The sequence below is a fragment of the Lolium perenne genome, chromosome 6 (genome assembly GCF_019359855.2).
Source record: "Lolium perenne isolate Kyuss_39 chromosome 6, Kyuss_2.0, whole genome shotgun sequence".
Lineage (NCBI taxonomy): Eukaryota > Viridiplantae > Streptophyta > Magnoliopsida > Poales > Poaceae > Lolium > Lolium perenne.
Genome location: NC_067249.2, coordinates 9,563,096 through 9,589,797, shown reverse-complemented (window position 1 = coordinate 9,589,797; position 26,702 = coordinate 9,563,096). Strand labels below are relative to the sequence as shown.

The 26,702-nt window shown below is 43.4% G+C and overlaps 2 protein-coding genes across 3 annotated transcripts; one reads left to right on the top strand and one right to left on the bottom strand.

Moving 5' to 3' along the window:
• Positions 1-7,273: 7,273 nt before the first annotated feature.
• LOC127310887 (uncharacterized) lies at positions 7,274-9,034 on the bottom strand. Its single transcript, XM_051341513.2, has 3 exons — positions 8,666-9,034; positions 8,421-8,585; positions 7,274-7,541 (listed from the first exon to the last, which is right to left on the bottom strand). The coding sequence occupies exons 1-3, from the start codon at positions 8,999-9,001 to the stop codon at positions 7,527-7,529; spliced, it is 516 nt and encodes a 171-aa protein (XP_051197473.1). The 5' UTR covers positions 9,002-9,034; the 3' UTR covers positions 7,274-7,526.
• A 6,150-nt stretch (positions 9,035-15,184) lies between these two features.
• LOC127308962 (uncharacterized) lies at positions 15,185-21,606 on the top strand. 2 transcript variants are annotated; one of them, XM_051339911.2, is made up of 6 exons: positions 15,185-15,362; positions 15,447-15,494; positions 16,120-16,209; positions 17,694-20,328; positions 20,416-20,503; positions 20,598-21,606. In XM_051339911.2, exons 4-6 carry the CDS (start codon positions 17,720-17,722, stop codon positions 21,420-21,422), a joined length of 3,522 nt encoding a protein of 1,173 aa, XP_051195871.2. In that variant the 5' UTR covers positions 15,185-15,362; positions 15,447-15,494; positions 16,120-16,209; positions 17,694-17,719; the 3' UTR covers positions 21,423-21,606. The 2 variants fall into 2 exon arrangements, with proteins under 2 accessions (XP_051195871.2, XP_051195872.2); XM_051339912.2 differs by lacking the exon at positions 16,120-16,209.
• Positions 21,607-26,702: the final 5,096 nt, after the last annotated feature.

Here is a 26,702-nt window from a genome sequence, read left to right as displayed (position 1 = left end):
AAAGTAAGGTAGGCACATTTTCTGACACTACATCACAAAAAGTATTTAAACTAAAATCAATGTATAATTAAACTAATTAAGAATGTATGAGATATTTCTAAACATAGAAAACCATGTTCAGAGTAAAGCAGAGGGAGTTTTAGGCTACCACACTGACACCATATATTCATAGTTAAGCAGAGGAAGTTTAAGGCTACCACGTTGACATTGCCGCTTTCAGAGAGCAAATTCTTGAGGCCGGTGATGATATTGAGCCCATATCTCAAGCCGTCGTCTCTCCTACTGAAATGGCCGGCTCCTGAAAAGAAGAACAGGCTTAGTACATTAAGGTAGACATCAACTAATAATAATAAGAACCTATACAAACGCATCTATGCGTGCCCCAAAATTTCAGAACTGACCCAGACAAAGGCTGAGCTATAATTTGATGTGTGTCTCAAACAACCTAGCACAAATATATTTTGCATTAATCAATCTTTCATTTAGCAATACCGGAGAGAGGAAATAGACTGTATATGCAAGTCACATAACTGAGGGAGGTAATATAATGTAGTGACTATAGCTAATTTTTTTAAAGCTATTACATAGGTTAATCTTTCCTTGCAGGCCACTTGCCTTTTCTTTGAACACATTGTAGGCCTAAATCAAAAAGAACCTGGAAATACAAACATAAAAGATTATGGGGATTAAATTAAAAAAAGTGAGGTGAGGAAAATTAGTAGAAACAATTGCACACCTTGCTCCAACAACCTCCTACTCATTAGATCCCGCACTAGCAAGAAAGTCCACGCCGGGCATTAGAAACAATCTAGATGAGTACACCCAATTGCAGCAAATAAAATTTAGCTATTGAATAGCTCTGCACGAGATGGTTGGCGTGCTCCTTCTCTTCTTCCCCAAATCCATCTCATTATGTGAGTCCTCTTCCTCCCGGTTCTGGATGGGAGAGGCACGGTTGGTCTGACCACAACAAACACTACTAGGAAAATGTCTATAGATGGAGAAGACCTTGCCGGCGCACCAAGATTCTCCTGCGCCGGTGGTAAGTGGTGCCGGCGCACCAGCAGGTCGCCGCGCCGGCGATGATGACAAACTGCCGGCGCACCAGGCAGGTTGATGCGCCGGCGATAATATGAGGCCGTGGCTCCCCCCATCCGGGCCAGGCCCAGGAAGTACTGCCGGCGCACCGGCCCAGGGGCGCGCCGGTGGAATTTATCTATTGCCGGCGCGCCCCTGGCCCGGTGCGCCGGCTGGGCCTGGCCCGCACGAAATAAAGCCGGGTCGGCTTAATACTGCGGGCGCACCCAGGCCCTGGTGCGCCGGCAGTAACCTGGGCTCTTATTTCTGCCCAACAGCCACTCCCCCACTACCATTACTCCACTCCTCCCACACAAACCCGAGCCTTCTCCCAACCTAGCTATTTTTTGCCCATTTCTACCCCAAATTTGACCAATTTGACCAAACAAAACAATATTTTTTGAGCAAATCTTCCCTTCCTACATGCATCTTCCACATCCCTATGTAGATCTAGATCTATCCATCCCGCATTGACCGCTCAATCTAGATCTAGATCTATCCATACCCCGTGGTCGCGGCGCGACGTCTCGATCTCGTCGACGAATATATCAAACAAATAGGTGATTAATGAACAAATTGAGAAATGAAATCGACGTATATTGGACATTTGAAGCAAAGCTCGTGTGTGGCATATATGTTGTGTTTGTGCTTCTTTGTTGGCATTGAAAATGAGTTGCCAACGTTGCGCCGAAATGTTGATTCGTTAAGTTTCCATTTCGGCACATTTCTGGCGCTCCTATGTCCTACCGTGTAGGAAGATCATGCCAAAATTTTCCGTGAAAACTACCGACGGATGCATGGCTCTAATAAATTATATAATCTTGCTGTGCAGGCGATAATGGTTATCAAGATGAGTGAAAGCGTCGTGATGAGATATCTGAAACACGCGATCATCGACATGTATGAAAATAACCTCACGGAGGTATTGTGTCCGTGTCGAAGATGCAAACTAGGGAAATGGTTTGACCCCATATTCAGGCAAATTGTAGGGGCACCTGCCCACTAATGGTTTCATGCATGGACACACTCAATGGATGAGTGATGATGGCGCGGAGGTCAATGGGGCGACGACAACAGGTGGTAATGGACGGCAAGAAGGAGGGCATCATGATATTGATGACGATGAAGAGTTTGTCGCACAGGACAATGCAGATCAGTATCATGATGAACAAAATGTTGAAGACGCGGATAATAATCTTGACGACGACGAAGAGGTGCCGCTAGCTTCAGTCATGCGGGACCCTCATCTTCAAGATCTGCTTCTCGAAAAGACGAAAGGCGCCAAGTGGAAATCAAAGCTTGAGCAACTGGAAATAGACTCGAATACTCCGTTGTACGACTCAGGTCACGGGTTGGAGGAGTCCCGCTTGAGAGTAGCGCTTGATGTGCTTCAGATGAAGGCGAAACACGGATGGATGGACACAAGCATCGACGACATTCTGGAATATGTGAAAGATCTCGTTCCTGCCGGGAACACGTGTCCTGGTAGTCTTGCCGAGGCCAAGAGAATCACGTGCCCTCTCGACTTACCCCACGAAAAGTATCACGCCTGCATCAACGACTGTATCATGTATCGCAAGGAGCACGTGGATAAGACCAAATGTCCTGTGTGTGACGTTGAACGGTACAAGAAAGGGAAGAAGAAAGCTCCTCAGAAATTTGTGTGGTACTTCCCGCTCGCCCCCGGCTGCAACGGTTCTACGCGGACCGCAAGGAAGCAAAGCTCATGCGCTGGCACGCTGAAAGAAAGGAGGCAGTGCTGAATGATGTAGAGCGGATTGAACACCCAGTGCTGACACACCCTTCGGATGCAAGCCAGTGGAAAGCATTAGACAATGAATTCGGAAGTTTCGGGGCAGATCCAAGAAACATCAGGTTGGGTGCGAGCACGGACGGATTCAATCCGTTCGGAAACCAGAGCAGCACACATAGCACATGGCCCGTGTTTGTATGGATCTACAACCTCCCGCCCTGGCTGTGCATGAAGAGGAAGTACAGCCAGGAAACGATATCAACATGTATCTCGAACTATTAAAGGAGGAGCTTGAAACGTTGTGGGCGGAGGAAGGGGTAGATACATGGGACGCCGTCGCGGAAGAATATTTCCCTTTGAGAGCCGCGTTGATCACGACGGTGCAGGACTACCTCGGCTACAGTTATATTTCGTGCCAGGTGTGCCATGGACACAAGGCATGTGTCAGGTGCATGGAAGAGACGGTGTTTTTGCAGCTTGGTAAGGATCCCGGCTCTTCGAAAACCGTTTACATGGGGCATCAAAGGTGGCTACACAAGACTGACCCGTGGAGAAAGCGTGGAGATCTGTTCGATGGTACAGATGAACCCTGGGGACCTCCACGTAAGAGGAGTGATATCTACGCACGCTTCTATTCCTGTAGACAGTGTTGGGCCTCCAAGAGCAGAGGTTTGTAGAACAGCAGCAAGTTTCCCTTAAGTGAATCACCCAAGGTTTAGCGAACTCAGGGAGGTAGAGGTCAAAGATATCCCTCTCAAGCAACCCTGCAATTAAGATACAAGAAGTCTCTTGTGTCCCCAACACACCTAATACACTTGTCAGATGTATAGGTGCACTAGTTCGGCGAAGAGATAGTAAAATGCAAGTGATATGGATGAATATGAGTGGTAATAACAATCTGAAATAAATATGGCAGCAAGTAAACATGTAGCAGAACTTGTTGGAAACGGTGTTTCAATGCTTAGAAACAAGGCCTAGGGATCATACTTTCACTAGTGGACACTCTCAACATTGCAATCATAATTGAATATAAATATAAGCACTTCACTATGCTATTCTGAACTACTCTCTGGCGGGATAACGAACACTAATTCACCGTGTAGGGCTGCAAAAGCAAACCTTAAAGATGTATTCCCAAGTACTAATAAACACCCCACGCTGTCACTGTGAGCATTCATAGGAGGTACTAACACACCACAATTTCATAGAGACATCCAACTCAAATCATAACTCAGTGAATAAGTATTCTGTGAAATATAGCCTGAGAGACCCACACGGTGCACACACTGTCACCTTTACAGACGTGGGACAAGGAGTCTCCGGAGATCACATAAGTAAAACCCACTTGAATAGCATAATGACATCTAGATTACAAAGCTCATCATATGGATCTCAATCATGCTAGGCAAATCATGAGATCATTGTATTGAAGTACATGGGAGAGAGATTAACCACATAGCTACCGGTACAGCCCTTAGCCTCGATGGAGAACTACTCCCTCCTCATCATAGGAGACAGCAGCGTCGATGAAGATGGCGGTGGTGTCGATGGAGATGCCTTCCGGGGGCACTTCCCCGTCCCGGCGGCGTACCGGAACAGAGACTTCTGTCCCCCGAATCTTGGCTTCGCGATGGCGGTGGCTGCGTAACTTTTCTCGTCCCGTGGCTCTCGGTAATAGGGTTTTCGCGATGAAGGCTTTAAGTAGGCGGAAGGGCAGAGTCGGAGGAGGCACGGGGGTCCCACCCCACAGGCCGGCGCGGGCCCCTCCTTGGCCGCGCCGCCCTGTGGTGTCGGCCCCTCGTGGCCCCACTTCGTATCCTCTTCGGTCTTCTGGAAGCTTCGTGGAAAAATAAGACCCTGGGCTTTTGTTTCATCCAATTCCGAGAATATTTCCTGTGTAGGATTTCTGAAACCAAAAACAGCAGAAAACAGGAACTGGCACTTCGGCATCTTGTCAATAGGTTAGTTCCGGAAAACGCATAAAATCATCATAAAGTGTGAACAAAACATGTAGGTATTGTCATAAAACAAGCATGGAACATCAGAAATTATAGATACGTTGGAGACGTATCAGCATCCCCAAGCTTAGTTCCTACTCGCCCTCGAGTAGGTAAACGATAACAAGGATAATTTCTGAAGTGACATGCTACTATCATAATCTTGATCAATACTATTGTAAAGCATATGAGATGAATGAAGTGATTCAAAGCAATGGTAAAGATAATGACTAAACAACTGAATCATATAGCAAAGACTTTTCATGAATAGTACTTTCAAGACAAGCATCAATAAGTCTTGCATAAGAGTTAACTCATAAAGCAATAAATCCTTAGTAGAAAGTTTTGAAGCAACACAAAGGAAGATATAAGTTTCAGCAGTTGCTTTCAACTTCAACATGTATATCTCATGGATAATTGTCAACACAAAGTAATATGATGAGTGCAAATAAGCAAGTATGTAAGAATCAATGCACACAGTTGACACAAGTGTTTGCTTCTAAGATGGAAAGAAGTAGGTAAACTGACTCAACATAAAGTAAAAGAAAGGCCCTTCACAGAGGGAAGCATGGATTACTATTTTTGTGCTAGAGCTTTTATTTTGAAAACATAGAAACAATTTTGTCAACGGTAGTAATAATTCATATGTGTTATGCATAAGACATCTTATAAGTTGCAAGCCTCATGCATAGTACACCAATAGTGCCCGCACCTTATCCTAATTAGCTTGGATTTACATGGATTATCATTGCATAACATATGTTTCAACCAAGTGTCACAAAGGGGTACCTCTATGCCGCCTGTACAAAGGTCTAAGGAGAAAGTTCGCATTGGATTTCTCACTTTTGATTATTCTCAACTTAGACATCCATACCGGGACAACATAGACAACAGATAATGGATGCCTCTTTAATGCATAAGCATTCAACAACAGATAATATTCTCATATGAGATTGAGGATTGTTGTCCAAACTGAAACTTCCACCATGGATCATGGCTTTAGTTAGCGGCCCAATGTTCTTCTCTAACAATATGCATACTCAAACCATTTGATCATGATAAATCACCCTTACTTCAGACAAGACGAACATGCATAGCAACTCACATGATATTCAACAAAGGTGTAATAGTTGATGGCGTCCCCAGAAACATGGTTACCGCTCAACAAGCAACTTATAAGAAATAAGATACATAAGCGACATATTCATTACCACAATATTTTTTAAGCTACTTTCCCATGAGCTATATATTGCAAAGACAAGGAATGAAGTTTTAAAGGTAGCACTCAAGCAATTTACTTTGGAATGGCGGAGAAATACCATGTAGTAGGTAGGTATGGTGGACACAAATGGCATAGGTTTTGGCTCAAGGTTTTGGATGCACGAGAAGAATTCCCTCTCAATACAAGGCTTTGGGCTAGCAAGGTTGTTTGAAGCAAACACAAGTATGAACCGGTACAGCAAAACTTACATAAGAACATATTGCAAGCATTATAAGACTCTACACTGTCTTCCTTGTTGTTCAAACCCTCACTACAAGGAATCGGGTCTATTGCAACAAAAAAAATTGTCGCAATAGATGCCGTTTTGTGGCAATATGCACCTATTGCCACGAAATGACGTTCGTTGGCAAGCGTTGCAATTACATGTATGGTAATAGGCTATTGCAACGAAAACGCGATTGTGGCAACAAAGTGATCTATTGCAACAACCATGCGGGAAGTTGCCACATGTTTTCCCGTGGCAGCACTCACTTGTCTCCACAATTTGGTTTGTGGAGATAGCTTGTCGCAACATGCAGCCGTGTCGTGGCGTTTGCCAGTTTGTGGCAATAGACATTTGTGGCAATAACCTATGCCAACGCCCTAAGTTTCGTGGCGCACTCTCTTTCGTGGCGATAGCGAGTTGTGGCGATAACCTATGGCAACATCTACTGGTTTGTAGCATTAGCCATTTGCCACAAATCGGTACGCTCGTGGTATTAACTTATGGCGACAATTATTCCACTCGTCGCGATAAAAAGGTATGGCAACGGTAAAAAAATTTGTGGCGGGAAGGTGTTGCGACAATTATAACATTTCGTGGCAATACTCTATTTCAACAAAATCCAGTTTCGTGGCGCCAAATGCTTATCGCAACGGGGAAAAAGCTTGTAGCAAGAAGCTACTGCGACAATGTGAACTTTTCGTGGAGATACTTTGTTTCAACAAAATTCACAATTGTGGTGTTACATAATTTTTGCAGCATCCAAAATGTTTGTCGCAAGAAGTTACCGCCACAATTTAAAGGTTTTGTGGCGATACTCTATCTCAACAAATTTTTATTCCGTGGCGCCAAATAGTTATCACATCATTCATAAAAAATGTGGTAACAATTTATTGCAACAATAAAAAGTTCTTCGTTGCTACATCCTAACACAACAAAGCATGTAGTCATGGCGACTAGGATTTGACGCAACACTATATTTTTCGTGGTGCTAACCTAAGGCAACAAAAAGTGAGTTGTGGCAATAGCTTATCGCAACCATAAAAAAAATACAACCATTGAATTACAAAATTCAAATCCACGCGTATAATATATAGGTTCATACAAATCATAATTCTCATATCAAATATCCATCAAATGCAACTAATGTAAAATGTAGCAATCCAGCAGAGTTGAGTCGAGTTGAGTCCATTGCTACCATGCAAATCTGTCCAGCTAAGTCTTTGAGTCCTGCATTCAAAAAATGAAGAAAAAAATTAGTACAAGCCTATATTATGTAAAGCAAGTAAGTTGTGTCAACAAGCTAATACCTAATGAAATTATGTAAGGCAATATCTATGATGAACTACAATGTGAAAATAGTACAAAGATTCTATTTAAGTGAATGTTTTATAGATGGTGTGACCTATACAAGTGCAAACGACCTACAGTAGCAGAATTAAAACAACCACAAAATAACATGATGTGATCTACAGAAGTGCAATCAAGTATATGCTTTCAGTATGTGCAATCAAGTATTCTGCTAGTTGCAATCAAGTATATGCTTTCAGTATGTAATTTCAAGAAAATACTAAAATATTATATGTATTAGAGTCTTGATGGTCTCCAGTTAGTACTAGTATTAACATATTTGGCAAGAATGCAATCTGTATAACTTATGAGATAAATAAGACTAGTGCAATCAGGTTATGCCAAGAAAGGTGCATCATGGAGGCATTATCTCAATAAGCAATGCGGCAAAGCACTTGAACATGCATCAGCGGAGGACCCATTCTAGCAAGGTATGGCTCGTGCCATAGCTAGCTTTGGCTGTGCATACTACTACAAATGTTATCTTGTAAGATATTAACTCCGCCATAGCAAAAAAATTGTTCGTCCTCCGCCACTGATGCCATATATACATCTCACAAATGCATATGAACATAACAAGGACAAAATCAAATGTAGAGGAAGAGGTTGTAGGGAAGTATTGTTATGCTACTACAAAGTTATATTTTTGAGCATACTAGAAACGGTTATAGAACTGAGCAAGCATTCAGACGAGTAAAGCATGAAGCACAGATAAGTGATCTTATTCATAGAAGTGAGCAAGGTACTGTTGTGACTTACCATTGCTTTGTACATTCGAGAATTCAATGTTGCAGCTTGTAGGAGTGAATTTGTAGAAATCAAATTTGACTTTGGTCCTAGATTTCTGTTAGGACTAGAGCTCTTTAAAAGAGTGGTTTGCAAATTTGAATTAATATTTTCTTTTTCATTCCTCTTCTTAAGCACCTGCGAGTAAAAGTGCACTTTCAGCAAGACAAGTTAGCAAAATAAACCTTACAAGACAGGAAGCATATGACCGTAATTACCTGTTGGTTTCCCATCTGTTGGCTAAATTTAGCCATCTGTTGTTGGAACTTTGCCATCATATTTTTTTCAAATTCGAGCCTTGATCTTCGCTCCTCTTCCACCATTTTTTCTCTTGCATCACGCTCTTCTTGCAACCTCACCTCAAGTTGCTCTCTCTCAGAGCGCTCGAAGTCAATACTCTGCTGCATGTTTGCACGCTCAACTTCTAATTGTTCTTCTAATTCGCTAACATGCTGGCTGAGCTCGGAGTTTCGCTGCAGGGTTTCAGCTGCAACACGAGCTTGGTCCTCAATCTGCATCCGAAACCTTTCAGAACCAGTTTTGGGCTTGGCCATGTACCCGTAGCCACGAGGCTGCGATAACTTGCATTGAACTGTATCTTTATATGCAGTCTGAAAAACATTGTTTCTCTACTCAGTTGATAGTGGACCTTTTGTTTCAGTTTCTTTGTTCTACACCGCTTCACGTGCTTTGTCCTAAGAACGAAATGAACAATTATAGTTACGACATCAATATTGATCTATAAAAGCTGAAACAAGAATAACACAATGATGTTTTTCTTTCTTGTGTTCCTGCTCAAAGTCAAGACTCAAGAGGAAATTTGTGGTCCTCGCTGGTGAATCAGTAAGAGGTGGATTTTTTTTGGTCTATGCTGATTTCTGTTTTGGAAGATCAACCACGATTTGTAAGAATGGCAGCTCGGTTTGGAGTTACAAACTAGGCTCTGGCGGAGAATATGTGTTTCTCGGGTAGCTTTCGATGCCTTTGTGAACTGATTTATCTGAAGCAACATGGTTAAATGCGGCTTCAGGGGAGTTTACTTGTCAACCACTTAAATAAGATGTGCAGAGATGTTACCAAGGTCAGCTTCTATGCACACCCTGAGCAGCACCAACACATTGAGCATGTCAAGTATGTCTAGTCAGATGTTTCGAACTCTCACAGGTTAAGTGCAAAAGTTACAAGTGTTTTGGGTTCTTGCTCTCCTCACAAGTTGTGTGCAATGGAGATTGTGAAATAGTGGTAGTGAACCCTGCCAACTTTTTTGCTAAAGCACTGTAGGTACATAGCCAGAGCTAAGTACTACTACATACATGTGACAATTTTTTGGTCCTATCCTGCACTTATGAGGCTTTTCTCTATTCTTACTGATAACTCCAGCTAAACGGTGACAACCGGAAATCTGAGGAGACATTTGTTCTTAGCTACTGGAGATTTAACAATGGGTAAGAAACTCTAGAACTTACAGTTCTGTTTGAAGGGAGGTGTTTCACTGAGAGTATTCTTTGAATCCATTAACACAAAAAGCAGCAACTTCAAACAACAGAACAGAACATCTAATGTTGTAATAAAAGAACACTGGTTTTCTAAATCCTAAATAAAAATGGAGAAAAGAAAATTCAGATGGTGTTGGGAGTTGTAAGGAGATTGTTATAATTGCACGATTGATCTGCTAATTCCAGGAAAATTAAGGCCCTATGCATGGAGAGATGGGCTACAGAGCGGCGCGGCATCATCCTCAACAGGCCTGATCCCCAGACGCACTCGATTTTGTACAATACCTGCGTCTCGAAGGGTGGCGGCGTGGGGCAGCGCGGGGCAGTGCGGCAACGGACTGGAGGGCAGGGCGGCGGCCATCCCCGACAATACTCGGCGACCATTCCCGGCGTGGGGCAGCGCGGGGCAGCGCGGGGAGGGCGGCGGCATAGCGACGATGTGGGGCAGCGCGGCAACGGCTGCGCTGGTGGCAGGCGGTAGCGGCGGCGCTGAAACGCGTGGTTGGTTCTACGATGGGAGGGGATTGGAAGAAAATGGGGATTGGAAGAACCTGAGACTGAGAGTTTGTACTCCTGGACGGCGGTGGTGGATTAACGCCGCGATGACGCCGTGAGCACGGACGAAGAGACCTCAGATCCAATCGCCACCGTGATGACTGTGATTTCGTTAGAGTACTAATCAGGAGTAATTGTGAGGTGCTTTTACGGGGAAGGTTAAATAGGCAATTTTTTTGGTGGGAACAAAAATATTCGGAGGCGTTTAGCGGGAGGTTTGATTTTTTAGGCGTAAATTCTAATTAGGTGGTGGGAAAGTAATTCTTTTTGGAGGGAATGTTTACATTAAAAAAATTGAAAATTAATATTTCCGAGCAGTATAAAATATATATGTTGTTGAAAATAATGTTACTAAAATAATTGTCGGCGGTGTCGTTCCCTGTGTTAACGCCGTCATGATCCTATAAGGTTGGAAACGCTTCGTGTCGTCACGCCGTCCTCTTGATTGGCTTCTCTCCCTCTTCCCAACCGTTGTTGCGTGGTTTCGGCGGCAGCGGACTGGCCTGTACCGTGTTAACGGCAGTGCATATCAAGAAGCAATTACACATACAACCAACATCACATGCCACATTTACAACCTTGACGATGCCATTACCGATCAAATGTCGATGTATACATATCGACACCTTCGAACATAATGGCACCTTCACTTTGAGGCTACTATAGCTCATAGTGTTGCCTTGAAATGTGATTGTAGATGGGCGATGGTACAGTCGATCTTGTCAGTCCAGATGGACGATGCGCCATCGATAGCCCAAATCCATGCGCCGACGGTAAGGATTTTTGTACTAGTGTCTCTCTTCCTCCATCGCTGCCGCGCGGTTCTGGCGATGCGATGGTCCATCTATGCCGGTCCAGATGGGCGATGCAACGGTCCATCTAAGGCGATCGCCGCGTCGAGGTCACCCCTCCAGGCGTCCTTGTCATTCATGGACGCCAAGAACACCGCCCGCAGACCTGGGCAGTCCTCGGGGTCGTCGCTGCTGGCGATGAGCCGCTGCTGCCGCTCGTACTCCGCCAGCAGCGCCGCCTGCGACGCTTCCTCCGGCTCCTCCTTCACCTTCGGCTTCGGGATGAGGAGGGCGCCGCCACGCCTCCCTTGCTGCCGTCGGCTGCCGCTGCCGCCACGCCTCGTGTTGACGGGCGTCGTCGGCGCCTCCTTCACCTCCCGTTTGGGGACGGTGTACGGCGCTGACCGGTAAGACGAGGCCGGTGTCGATCGCGCCGGTCCTGAGGAAGAAGAGTGCGAGGAGGAGTAGTACGTCGTCCTCCTCGGCTGCCATTGAGGAGACGGCGGCGGTGACGACGGCATCTCCAGCCTTGGAGCGCCGTTGCGGATGCCGCGGATGACGTTCACGAGGGTGCGCCCCGGAACGCCCCAGAACAGGGCGCGTCCGTCCTTGTTCCAGCTATTGGGGCCACCGACGAGCCCGTCGGTGCTGTGCATCTCGACGTCGTACTTCGCCTGGAAGTACGCCGTCCACCAGGCGTCGTTGTTGTTGGCCACCCACGTCGGATCCAACCGCTCCTCGGCGGTGAGTTGAGCCCGACGGGCCTTGATGCCGTCCCTCCATTGGTCCGTGCGCGGCTTCGGCGGCGGCGGAACGCCAACGCCGTTCACGGCCATCCTCCAGCCGCCGCTGCTTGGCAGCCGCATGTCCGGCGGGACTGGATATCGGGCGTTGTACAGCGCCCACGCCTCCGCCACGGTGAGGCTGCCGCGGCCGAAGCCGTTCGCCGCGGCGATCTTGCGGGAGGACGACCTCGACATTTTTGGAGCGGCGAGGAGAAGATCTGGGAGGAGGGAGGCGGCGGCGACGAGATGGTTTGTGAGCGGTGAGAACTGCCGAGCGTCTTTAAACAGCGGCGGCAGCGGGTGGTTGCACGCAATAACGCCGGCGCGGACGGCCACGTGGCCATGCACGACGAGATGCGTCCCTGCGTCGCCTGGGAAAACAGGGACGCCATTAACGTCGCTTGACCAATGGTAGGCGACGTGGTTTTAGGCTTCAACGGTTTTTTTGTCCGGCGCGCCCCAAATCCCTTTGGGGGACGCTTTGGGGGACGCGGCTGGAGATGCTCTAACGGTTTGTATCGAGAAGTATTTGTACATACACAAGGGGTCATCATGTTGATCATGGAACCGAAATGAAATGCCGCCACATATGTCGACACTTTCCAACTTGAAAAACCCTAGGTGTACTTGATGTAGGGTAATGGAGGTGATGTGGGGGGAGGGGGGCTACGCTCATTGACAGAAACATAATGGCACCTTCACTTTGAGGCTACTATAGGTCATAGTGTTGCCTTGAAATATGATTGTAGATGGGAGATGGTACCGTCGATCTATGTCAATCCAGATGGGGGATGCGACGGTCGATCTATGCCATTCCAGATATAACGGTATGTATCGAGAAGCATTTGTACATACACAAGGGGTTATCGTGCTGATCATAGAACCAAAATCAAATGCCGCCACATATTGGCGACACTTTCCAACTTGGAAAACCCTAGGTGTACTTGACGTAGGGTAATGGAGGTGATGTGGGGGGGGGGGGGGGCTTGGCTCATTGAAAGAAACATAATGGCACCTTCACTTTGAGGCTACTATAGGTCATAGTGTTGCCTTGAAATATGATTGTAGATGGGAGATGGTACCGTCGATCTATGTCAGTCTAGATGGGCGATGTGACGGTCGATCTATGCCATTCCAGATATAACGGTATGTATCGAGACGCAGTTGTACATACACAAGGGGTCGTCGTGCTGATCATAGAACTAAAATCAAATGCCGCCACATATGGCGACACTTTCCAACTTGGAAAACCCTAGGTCTACTTGACGCAGGGTAATGGAGGTGATGTGGGGGGCTACACTCATTAAGGAAGTTCGATGGTACATCGACATTTATTTGAAACTACCCTAATCTACTCCGAGTCCCAGTCGAAGTCCGAAGAGTGGGTGGTGTCGGACACCGGAGTGGATGTCCACTCGAAGGAGGAGGATGAGAGGAGGAGAGGACGATCGTGACCCGGCGCCGTTTTTCTTCTCATCCACCTTCCTCGCGGCCTTCTCCACCCTCTCCGCCTTCCTCGCCGCCGACGCCGCCTGGCTCTGCTCGCGGTCCGCCTTCTTCTTCTCCACCGTCGCCTGCTCTTTGATGGAGCCGTTGCTGCTCACGCGTGACGGCCGACGACGGCGGGGCGAGCGCCGGCGCCCGCTCCCACGTCCACACATCGTCGAAGTTCATTTGCGGCGGGAGCGGCCGAGGCGCAAGGCGATGACATCGATGACCCCTGTTCTCTTTCTTCTCCTTCTATTGGGGAATTTTATTTTTTGCCCCTATTTACTTGGTACATCTACAATTTGCCCTCAATTAGTTTGAGCTTTCCTTTTTGCCACGCTTTAGTTTGGTAACCATATTATTTGCCCTCTAACAGGCGTGCGGTTCCAGATGACTTGGAGATAACTGGAGATATCACTGTTCGATTCTATCCAGCTGGATCATACAAGGTGCTCCTTAATGATGATGGACGTGTAAAGATTGATTGTTGGAAGGACTTCATCAAGGAGGCCGGCTGGGAAGTCAATAGGAAGATAGTGATGCTGTTTTGCCGCGGCAACGGTTTCACCTGGCTGTTTGCTAACCCTCTCCATGGTTAGGATGTGGAAATCTAGCTTCTATGTGTTAGACTCAACTGGTGTCTTATGTCATTAGTAAGTGTTATGTTAAAGTTCTGCACTTGGACCTGGTTTAAGTTACTGCAAGCAAGTGCTAGCAGTGGTGTCTTAGTTTGTCAAGTTTGATGCACTTGGACCTTCTTTATGTTGGAGCTGTGCACTTGGAACTTGGTTTAAGTAAGTGCAACCAAGTGGTTGGTGGTACCAATTAAATCACTTTTGATGCTGTATAACTGTATATAAAGTATGCTTGCTATCTGTCCTTGTGGGCATATCATATGCAATATGCAAGTTTGAAACTTCATAACTGTTTGAAACTTCATAACTGTTTTGGATGAATCACAAGTTTGAAATTATATTATCGGCGTGCTGGATCCGGCTGGATCCCATCGCTAGTTTTAGTGTGAAAAGGCAGAATGGTTACAGCCATAGTTCATATCAGGGATTACATGGTGGCAGGCAGATCTCAATTCTTTCCTTTCATTTTTGGCGCTGTCAAGGTTCGAGTGTTACCGTCAAACACATTCAGAGAGAGTAATGCTTCTTTCTCAAACACTCGGAGAGAGCAATGTGAGATGTTCAAGAGGGTCCTGAAGTTCAGACGATGCATGATCAGAGATGTCAGGACGAGTGTGAGTCTTCTATTTTTATGGAATGTCACACCGGGCAGCACTGATATTGCTGTTGCATGAGAAAAAAAAGGACACAGCAATTGGTGAACAGGCTCTACGAGCTGTCTGTCTCAGAACCAAAATGTAGTTTCGACAAGAATACGCATATTTGAAATTTTGCACAGACTTATGAATACTGGATCACAAAGTCATAGCTTTTGTAAAATTTCCCTTCCTGGACACACAAGCAAACCGTCCAGAAACCATCTGTGTGTTGGCACTTCTATTTATAACCATCGTTATTGGTGCTGCAGTTTTCATTCTGGAAAAAAAAACTCTATATTAATTTTGGGCTAACAGTCTGGGCCTCTAAATTTTGGGCTGAAACGGTGAGTCAAATTAGACAGTTACGAAAAAAAAGCCAACCTAAGACAGCTTCTCCCGTCCTTCGTCTTTCACGCCGCCGTGACCGCCCTTCTCTCGTCATGCAGCGCCGCCGCTAGGATCCTTCAACGGCGGTGCGTCCTCCTCACCCCCAACGGCGGTGCATCCTCCTCATTCCCAACCGCAAGGTCAGCCCCCGTGTGCAATTTGATCAACTTCTGGGACGGATTTCGTTTTTTCCTGCATCCTACTCATCGATTTTGATTTGGCAGATTTGATGTGAACAACACCAGGGCAAAAATAGGGACGAAGTGAATCAGGTATTGCATATACGTCTCAATCCCAATACTCCCAATAGGGGCACACACATGCAGTGGTGATTCTTGAACGAAAACAGAGGGTAGGCTCATGCTAAATTAAATTGCCTTCAACAAAATTAGTCTTGTGCAATTTTTTTCCTTTTGAACCCGTCTTGTGCAATTCAGATTATGTACCAATGCATGTGTATGCGTGTATGCTGGGCAAGTCATCCCAAAATAGTAGCGATATAATTTCCTTATGTGTTAGTACTATAGTTTGGCTCAGTACTAGCGCACCATAAGGCCCAGGTGGGAGCTAAGCAGCAAAAATACAGTTCGTTCATACATTGAATCTTGGATGTGAACTGTCCACGTTGCTAAAAATGCTTCATTACTGACAGTAAGGCTTGCCAATAAATCGATAAACATTAGTTTCCATGACTCATGAGCTGACATTGGGATCGTAGACCTTGACCCCTGTCACAAGGGACAAAACCCTTTTCCCAAAAGGTAACTAGAAGTTTGGTATTTTAGCTCCAGATTTGATCAATGTCCCTTGCTCTTTATTTGGCATGCAGTGTTTCATGAGTCCTATCGGTTCCTTAAATTATTATGGTGTTTTTTCATTCTTAATTTTTTTTGACAGCTTCTGCTTGGACCCCTGTCTCGGCTTGTGTTTTCTGGAGGGTTTTTAACGAGTTTCGGACAAATTCATCATATCACCAAACAATACGAGGTGTGCAAGTTTTGCCTTTTGCACTGTGCCATCTTAGTATCGAATCAAGATCAACTGAAGATTCATAGGCTGGTTACAGTTTTGCAATGTGGTCTTATAGAATTGCTTGAGAAAAGATTGTTGATTTAGACTGATAGGAACCTTGAAGCATTTTGAGATGCTGTATTGTTTTCTGCTAATGGCAAAAGATAGAATCCATGCTTTAAATTAATTAACACCATTTCTATAAGCTTATACTCTAATGCTGACTCGGATCGTGGAAAGGCTGTCATGTAATTCTGGAAATCATGTAAGTTGGAAAGTTCAAGTACACCTTAATCCATGTGTTTCTTAGTTGTAAGAGAATTTTTATGCCCGAACCTGTTCGAAATACTTTCATGTTTTTACCTATGGTAGTTAATATTCCCCAGTACTGTTTTTTTGCATGCTTTCCCATCATGTGAGATTCATGCAATCATGGGTTATTATTTGTAATTATGTACGGCCCCGGGCTAGGTTTTATTTGTTGATTTAATCCCATGCTAGTACTATATATTGTGTGCTCCATAGAAGTTATTGGCCTGACGATTGCTGTTGCCCTTCTCTGTACGACTGTACCCTCTGATAGCACCAAGGGTGGGGCTCGAAACTGCCTCTTGTGTTTCAGATTCTGGAAGCACAAAGTCCTGCATCACCCTTGACATCAGAGATACATCACATGGCATCTCTTTCGAAAGGACTTGTGAAATATATTACTGCTTTTGGTTGCCACCTTCTAGACGCCCAAATCAATGTCATTGAGCCACATTTTCACCAAGCTTAATTAGAATTTCTGGTAAACCATTCGCCACAAAAAGATGTTCAGTATAGTTCTATAACTGAATATTAATGGTAACTGAAAAAACCTTGGAGACTGGTACTGATGATGCCCACATCTTTGACTTGCATATTGTCCTGATTTTCATCTTGTTCTACAGTTATATCTGTATGTAATAAAGCCTATGCAATCTGAAAAAACAAAATAGAAACAACATTTTAGTCTTCTGAATTTTGGGCAAGTTATATCTGTACTTTTTCTTTATTTTACATCAGCTGCACCTCAGACTAGTTTTGAGTCTGTTTCCTGCCTTGTCGACGCATGTAAGCTGCAGCTGTGCGTCGCCGTCCAGGTTCAGTTTGGGGAATTGGGGGCTTGGAAAAATATATAAGCGTCTACTCATAAGTGGTACTAAACTTTCTTAAATTCTAAAGTTCAAGCTTTAGAATTTAAACCAACCTGGGAAAATATATAAGTTTCCTACCCTTTTCTCCCTTGTACTGAATGTACTTATAAGAACATGATGAACAACATGTGGTCAGTCATCTAGTTTAATTATTTTTGGGGATGCTGGGATCTGCTTTGTTTTCCTTTCTTGGGATATTCTCTTAAAATACTTGATCATAATGCATAGTGATGATGCTCACTGTAATTCAGCCACTAATGCAGCCGCTATGTTTTTTTACAGGACTGACTTTACGAACACAAGGAAAAATGACAGGAGATAAGAGCTGGATGGATAAGGATAGAGATTCTGCTGAGTGGCAAACTGGCCTGAAGGATTTCTTGAGGCTCGCTTTTCCTGATGCTCGTCCAAATTCAACTGCCCCATGCCCATGTAGGAAATGTCTGAATAATGCTCGGAGAAAAAAGAGGGATGTTCATAGTCACTTGCTGCACAATGGTATGGATCCGGCCTACACTAATTGGATATACCATGGTGAGCAACCAGATGAGGGCAACATTTCTGATGATTCTGATGATGAAGACGCCGTAGACGATGGTGCTGGGTTGTGTGACATGCTCAATACTCTCATTAGGGGCACCAACATGGAAAGCAATGCAGATCATGATGAAGGTGCAGGAGACATTCATGTGGATGATTCTGGCAGTGAAGGAACGAGCCAGGAGCCAAATGCAACAGCCAAGGTATTCTTCGAGCTATTGAAAGAGGCAAAAAAAGAGTTGTACCCAGGTTGCGAGGATGCCACAAAGCTATCTTTCATTGTGAAGCTTTACCAAATCAAGTGCGTGACTGGGATGACCAACAGAGCATGCGACTTGATTCTCCAGATGTTCACGCAGATGCTGCCAAAGGGTCACTGCATTCCTACTAATCTCGCAAAAGTAAGGAAGGTGATCCGCGATCTTGGGCTTGACTACAGGAAGATACACGCATGCATTAATGATTGCGTGCTATTCCGTGGTGAGCATGCTAATGCAGAAGAATGCCCTGTCTGTCATGCTTCACGATGGAAATCTACTCCTACAACTGACGAAGACAATGTATCAAGACATAAGAAGCCAGTGCCACAGAAAGTTTTATGGTATTTCCCACTGATTCCAAGACTGCAAAGGCTGTACATGACAGAAGCTATGTCATCGCATATGAAATGGCATCATGAGGGTCGTCTGGATGATGGCGTAATGAGGCACCATGCAAATTCGAAGGCGTGGAAGCATGTTGATAAGAAATATCATAAGAAGTTCTCAAAAGATGCTCGCAGTGTTCGACTTGGCCTTGCTTCGGATGGATTCAACCCCTTTGGGCTCATGAGTATATCACACACTACATGGCCTGTCATTCTTATCCCTTATAACTTGCCACCTTGGATGTGTATGAAACAACAAAATTGGATCATGTCAATGATTATTCCAGGGCCAAAGTCAGCAGGAAATAACATAGATGTGTACTTGCAGCCTTTGGTGGATGAACTGAATGTTCTATGGGAGGATGGTGCTTACACATATGATGCTGCAACCAAAGAAAATTTCAGGCTGTATGCATGCTTGTTGTGGACCATCAATGACTACCCAGCTTTCGCAATGCTGAGTGGTTGGAGCACAAAAGGAAAGCTAGCATGCCCTTATTGCCACAGACATACAGATTTCCTATGGCTCAAGTATGGTCGAAAGCATTGCTACATGGGACACCGACGTTTTCTCCGCAGGAACCATAAATGGCGTCGAAACAAGTGTTTGTTCAACAACAAAACATATGATAGGGAAGCTCTGGTACCACTTACAGGTGAAGAAGTTGTACAACAGCTTGATAGCATTCAGCATGCACCATTTGGGCGATCAAATAAGAGAAAGCGACCGGAAACTAATAGCTGGCATAACTGGCGGAAGAAAAGTGTATTTTTCCAACTCCCATATTGGAAGCACTTGCTGGTTAGGCACAATTTGGACGTTATGCACATCGAGAAGAACATCTGCGACAGCGTTCTTGGGACTTTGCTTGAGATGGATGGGAAATCAAAGGATGGTGTGAAGGCTCGTCTTGATTTGGAGTACTTGAAAATTAGGAAGGACCAGCATCCAAAGCCTGGTAAGAACAAGTATGAAATAAAGAAAGGTTGCTATGCTTTAAAAAAGGAAGAGAAGATATTGCTCCTCAAATTTTTGCAGAGCATTAAGATGCCCGATGGATATGCTTCACACATTAAACGATGTGTGGTCCTCGATCAGTGCAAGATTACTGGACTCAAAACTCATGACTGTCATGTTATATTTCAGAAACTTCTTCCTATTGCATTGCGCAAGCTTCTGCCAGAGAATGTTCTTAACCCATTGCTTCAACTGAGTAAATTCTTTTCTGATTTATGCTCCAAGGAGTTAAAGGATGAGGATTTGGTGAAGTTGAGCGAAACAATCCCAGAAACTCTATGCCAGCTCGAGATGATCTTTCCACCTGCATTCTTTGATATTATGATGCATCTGCCAATTCATCTCGCTGAAGAGGCACGATTGGGAGGGCCTGTCTTGTACAGATGGATGTATCCAATTGAGCGATACTTGCGTACGCTGAAAGGGTATGTGCGTAACAAGGCTCACCCAGAGGGTTCTATTGCAGAGGGGTACATACTCGAAGAGTGCATGACTTTTTGCAGTCGATTCGTTGATGGCATGCCTACAAAGATAAGTCAGTCCGAACGCCATGAAGATGGACGTGCAGATGAACCACCAACAGGGATTATTATAATGAGTACAGTTGATTACTCCAAGAAAGGTTTTGCTCTTGAACAACTATCTTTGGCTGAGGTTAATGACATGAGGCATTTCATACTAACAAACTGCGGGGACACCGCGCCATGGGCTAAGTAAGGATATAGCTATGTATTTATATTATATCATTCTTATGTGCATTAATAATGTCGTGTTGAACTAACAATCATTTCTCTTTGTAGGGAACATCTCGAGGAGCTGAAAAGGAACAATTCTCGTAATCCTGATAAGCAACATAGGCAAGAGTTTGTTGGCTGGTTTGAGAGAAGGGTAAGTTACATTCACATTTTCACTTATGTTCGTAGTAATGACGACGTACCAGCGATGCACATTTCACTGACATGTACACTATTCCATGAAACAGATCACTGAACTCCACAAGGATGGGAAGGTCCACAAGGATGGGAAGGTCAGCAATCTTATTTATGCACTAGCCAAAGGACCTGACCATCTAGCTCGTGTTTACAACCGTACAGTTCTGAATGGATACTTCTTTCGGAATTCCTACATAGAGCAGGACTTGAGTACCCAAAATAGTGGCGTCGTAGTCAAGGGCGATAAAGCCACAGGAAATATTGATTATCATGGGGTGATCAAGAAAATCATATTTCTTGACTATCCACCTGATAAGGAGGTTGTACTATTCCAGTGTGACTGGTTTGATGCGCCTCCTGCTAATAGAACTCAGAGCAGGGGTTATAAGAAGGATAAATATGGAATTATTGACCTTCGCACTACTGCACACCGATTCAAGGAAGACCCTTACATTCTAGGTCTCCAGGCTCAACAGGTTTTCTATGTGAGAGATGTGAAGAACCCTGATTGGGCAAGTGTTATTAAAATGAATCCACGCAATTTGTTTGCTCCGTCTGTTTTAAATGGTGTCGGCCTTGATGAAGCTGCTGAAGCCGATGAAGGCGGTGACGCAGACGTACTGGATGTTGTCGATGCGGAAATTATAGTCCCAGAATTTACTGTACCTGAAGAGATCACTAGCTGGTACAGAAATGATGATGAACGATCCAGCGTTGATGCTTCTGTTATCAAAAATATAAAACCTGTTGAGTTTGAAGATGTTCACTTCGATTCTGATGATGATATCGATGATGATGAGGCTTACATAAATGATGGCCATGTTGCTCCTTTGGGACAAGAAGAATTGGATGATGACCACGGGTTCTTTGTGTAGTTTCAAATATCTTGGTAAGATTTTCCACATGTTAAGCCATGAATACAGATTCCTGAAGTTTTTTTCATTTTAAGAATAGTATCTCTCATATCCACATGTTAAGCTATGGATGCATGCCCGTATACTTAGCTATGGAGAAATTATAATGATCTATCTTACTTGTTCACTCGTCATTGCAAGTTAATAGTCAAGCTTTTGATTTATTACTCCAAGATCTTCTACATGCCTCTCTTTTATTTGTTAGAAGACTACTGCCAGTGTGATCTTTTGTTTCTTTAATGTGTGAGCTTCAACCGTTTTTTCTGGAATGTATGTGCTGCCAAAACTGATGTATGGTACTAATTTGCAGCCCAAACTGAACAAATGCTATTGATTCGGCAGTAATTAATTCCATTCATATATTGTGTGTGCTGCTCTTTTTTTTTTTTTTGATGAAGTTGGGCACCCTGACTTAACTGAACTGCAGTACGCAGTTATTTTCATTGGTCATCTGAACAGGGTGCTATGTTTCAGTAAACATCTATATATCCTAAACTCACATAAGCATGTGGTCCTATATCTATAATGATTGCAATCCAATTCCTGAGATTAATCTTTGGTCATCCATTTAGCTATTGGATGGCGTTTAGTTCCCAGATTTCTATATTGCCATCAGTATCATGGAGTTGACTGTACTTTTTGCTCAATACAGTACACTTATGCAACATGCCACCCCTTGGGTAATTGTTTTAATCATTCATTGCTTAACCGTGCCCAGATTTCTGTATTGCCATCAGTATGATGGAGTGGACTATACTTTTTGCTGCTGAATACAGTACACTTATGCAACATGCCACCCTCTGGGTAATTGTTTTAATCATTCATTGCTCAATCTGATGCTTCGAGTGGCATGAACGGATCTACAATTGGTCATGTGTGTTCAACTGAACACCCAAGTTTTTCTGTAAGAAAATTCATGCATATAGTGTATAGGAAGCACATGTATACTAGTGGAAATCATAAGCACATATACGTACGATTTTGTCCAAAATAAGCTCAAACTTTGAATTATCAAAGAGAAGGGTCTGGTTTCCACATCCGTGCCGCTCAACTAGCTGAGAGCAACCATGCCTCAGCCCAACCGAGGCAAGTAGCAAAGCGACCACCCACCGACATGAAGCCACTAGCTGAAATCGAAAAAATAACAGCGAATAAAGCCTCCAAATCCTTCCGCCAAAAAAACAAAGCCTCCCATATATGAGTACCTACCAAATAAAGGTGGGCAACAAATCCCATAAATCTCTCTATGCCTTAATCTCCCTAGATTAATATCCGCTCCCTAATCTAAGGTATCGGGAGCAAGTAGTATTCCTAAATGCAAGCTTAGTGTTTTGGAAAAAATTCTCCTGATTCTAAGCAATCATTCGGCTGCTCCAAACCAGGATGTTGCATCCGGCAAGGCTATTGCATCGAGGGGTAAACTTGTATAGAAATCGCTATATACCTTATATTTTGACTTCTTTCAAAGAAAAATATACACCCTATATCAAGGAATGGAGGAAGTAACATTAATCCGGTTTGACATGTGGGCCTTCTAAAAACATTGCAATAATATATCCAATATCGCAACAACACACTGTTGTGGCGATAAGTGTGAAATATTACCACACCTATGTTTTCTATTGCAATATCTATTTTCTATTGCCACAACTAAAGTTCTTCTAGCAATGGAATGAATTCGTGGCAATATATCTAGGCACTTGCCACACATAAAATTTTAGTTGCAATAGTTAATTCCTATTGCCACAAAGGGAGGACCTTCTGGCAATGGAATTAATTTGTGGCAATATATCTAGATAATTGCCACAAATAGGAATTTTGGTGCAATATCTATTTTCTGTTGCCACACAAAAAGACCTTCTAGCAACGGGACAAAATTATGGCGATATATCCAGAATATTGCATCGAATTGTCGTTTTGTTGCAATAACTGTGTTCTAGTGCCACAAAAGAATACCTTATGGCAATGGAACAAAATTGTGGCAATATATCTAGACTGTTGCCACGAACTTGCATTTCGTTGCACTAAATAGCCTCTATCGCAACAATTTGATGGGTTAACGCAACACTACAAAATTTGTGGTAATACACGCTCCAATTACCACAAAACAAAACTTTGTGGTAATACTGTGAATTATTGCAACAAAAACTCGGCGTGGAAATAAATTTTGTTGCAATAGACCGAATTTCCTGTAGTGCCTCACCAGAAAATATCTAGATTCTAGAGAGACCAATCATGCAAACCAAATTTCAACAAGCTCTATGGTAGTTATTCATTAATGGGTGCAAAGTACATGATGCAAGAGCTTAAACATGATCTATTTGAGCACAACAATTGCCAAGTATCAAATTATTCAAGACATTATACCAATTACCACATGAAGCATTTTCTGTTTCCAACCATATAACAATGAACGAAGCAGTTTCAACCTTCGCCATGAACATTAAAAGTAAAGCTAAGAACACGTGTGTTCATATGAACGAGCGGAGCGTGTCTCTCTCCCACACAAGCATGAATTTATTCAGAGAATGAAAATAACAAAACGAAAATAAAAGCACACAGACGCTCCAAGTAAAGCACATAAGATGTGACGGAATAAAAATATAGTTTCACTAGAGGTGACCTGATAAGTTGTCGATGAAGAAGGGGATGCCTTGGGCATCCCCAAGCTTAGATGCTTGAGTCTTATTGAAATATGAAGGGATGAACCACGGGGGCATCCCCAAGCTTAGACTTTTCACTCTTCTTGATCATATTGTATCATTCTCCTCTCTTGATCCTTGAAAACTTCCTCCACACCAAACTCAAAACAAACTCATTAGAGGGTTAGTGCATAATCAAAAATTCACATGTTCAGAGGTGACACAATCATTCCTAACACTTCTGGACATTGCACAAAGCTACTGAAAGTTAATGGAACAAAGAAATCCATCAAAATAGCAAATCAGGCAATGCGAAATAAAAGGCAGAATCTGTCAAAACAGAACAGTATGTAAAGACGAATTTTTCTGGGGCACTAAACTTGCTCAGATGAAAATGCTCAAATTGAATGAAAGTTGCGTACATATCTGAGGATCACGCACGTAAATTGGCATATTTTTCTGAGTTACCTACAGACGGGGCGACTCAATTTCGTGACAGACAGAAATCTGTTTCTGTGCAGTAATCCAAATCTAGTATCAACCTTACTATCAAAGACTTTACTTGGCACAACAATGCAATAAAATAAAGATAAGGAGAGGTTGCTACAGTAGTAGCAACTTCCAAGACACAACAAAACAGTGGCAAAATAAAGACATGGGTTATCTCCCAAGAAGTGCTTTCTTTATAGCCATTAAGATGGGCTCAGTAATTTTAATGATGCACTCGCAAGAAATAAGAGTTGAAGCAAAAGAGAGCATCAAAAGCAAGTATGAAACAAATTTAAGCCTAACCCGCTTCCTATGCATAGGAATCTTGTACACAAATAAATTCATGAAGAACAAAGTGACAAGCATAGGAAGATAAAACACGAGTAACTTCAAAATTTTCAGCATATAGAGAGGTGTTTTAGTAACATGAAAATTTCTACAACCATATTTTCCTCTCTCATAATAATTTCCAGTAGCATCATGAACAAACTCAACAATATAACTATCACATAAAGCATTCTTATCATGAGTCTCATGCATAAAATAATTGCTACTCCCAACATAAGCATAGTCATTCTTATTAATTGTAGTGGGAGCAAATTCAACAAAGTAGCTATCATTATTATTCTCATCATCAAATATAAGAGGCATAGTATAATCATAATAAACTTTATCCTCCATAGTAGGTGGCACCAAAATATCACTATCATTATAATCATCATAAATGGGAGGCAAAGTATCATCAAAGTAAATTTTCTCCTCCATGCTTGGGGGACTAAAAATATCATGCTCATCAAAACCAGCTTCCCCAAGCTTAGAATTTTCCATAGCATTAGCAACAATGGTGTTCAAAGCGTTCATACTAATATCATTGCTACTAGCATGCAAATAAGGTTCCATAGGTTTTTTAATTTTTGCATCAAACAATCCATATCTTAACTCAGGAAATAGATTAAAAAGCTCACAGTTGTTTTCCATTATGCCTAACTAGTGTAAACAAGAAACAAAAAGATGCAATTGCAGGATCTAAAGGAAATAGCTTCGAGCACTCACACACCGGCAACAATGCTAGGAAACAGCTTAGTAGTCGGAGGATGTGAATACCTTTTACCTTACCTCCCCGGCAACGGCGCCAGAAAATAGCTTGCTGTCTACAACTGGCGCGTGGTTGACGTGGGAGGTAGAAATCTCTGTGGTGTAGCTTTTCTTCGTTCTCCGGCAACGGCGCCAGAAAATAGCTTGATGTCTACGCACGCTTCTATTCCTGTAGACAGTGTTGGGCCTCCAAGAGCAGAGGTTTGTAGAACAGCAGCAAGTTTCCCTTAAGTGAATCACCCAAGGTTTATCGAACTCAGGGAGGTAGAGGTCAAAGATATCCCTCTCAAGCAACCCTGCAATTAAGATACAAGAAGTCTCTTGTGTCCCCAACACACCTAATACACTTGTCAGATGTATAGGTGCACTAGTTCGGCGAAGAGATAGTAAAATGCAAGTGATATGGATGAATATGAGTGGTAATAACAATCTGAAATAAATATGGCAGCAAGTAAACATGTAGCAGAACTTGTTGGAAACGGTGTTTCAATGCTTAGAAACAAGGCCTAGGGATCATACTTTCACTAGTGGACACTCTCAACATTGCAATCATAATTGAATATAAATATAAGCACTTCACTATGCTATTCTGAACTACTCTCAGGCGGGATAACGAACACTAATTCACCGTGTAGGGCTGCAAAAGCAAACCTTAAAGATGTATTCCCAAGTACTAATAAACACCCCACGCTGTCACTGTGAGCATTCATAGGAGGTACTAACACACCACAATTTCATAGAGACATCCAACTCAAATCATAACTCAGTGAATAAGTATTCTGTGAAATATAGCCTAAGAGACCCACACGGTGCACACACTGTCACCTTTACAGACATGGGACAAGGAGTCTCCGGAGATCACATAAGTAAAACCCACTTGAATAGCATAACAACATCTAGATTACAAAGCTCATCATATGGATCTCAATCATGCTAGGCAAATCATGAGATCATTGTATTGAAGTACATGGGAGAGAGATTAACCACATAGCTACCGGTACAGCCCTTAGCCTTG

Excerpts from the sequence above, each read along its gene's own strand:
- LOC127310887 (XM_051341513.2), bottom strand. The coding sequence starts at position 9,001 with ATGGCCAAGCCCAAAACTGGTTCTGAAAGGTTTCGGATGCAGATTGAG. Across the intron at positions 8,586-8,665 it reads AACAGATGGGAAACCAACAG|GTGCTTAAGAAGAGGAATGA; the intron begins GTAATTACGGTC and ends TTTTACTCGCAG.
- LOC127308962 (XM_051339912.2), top strand. The coding sequence starts at position 17,720 with ATGACAGGAGATAAGAGCTGGATGGATAAGGATAGAGATTCTGCTGAG. Across the intron at positions 20,329-20,415 it reads GACACCGCGCCATGGGCTAA|GGAACATCTCGAGGAGCTGA; the intron begins GTAAGGATATAG and ends TTCTCTTTGTAG. Across the intron at positions 20,504-20,597 it reads TTGGCTGGTTTGAGAGAAGG|ATCACTGAACTCCACAAGGA; the intron begins GTAAGTTACATT and ends TCCATGAAACAG.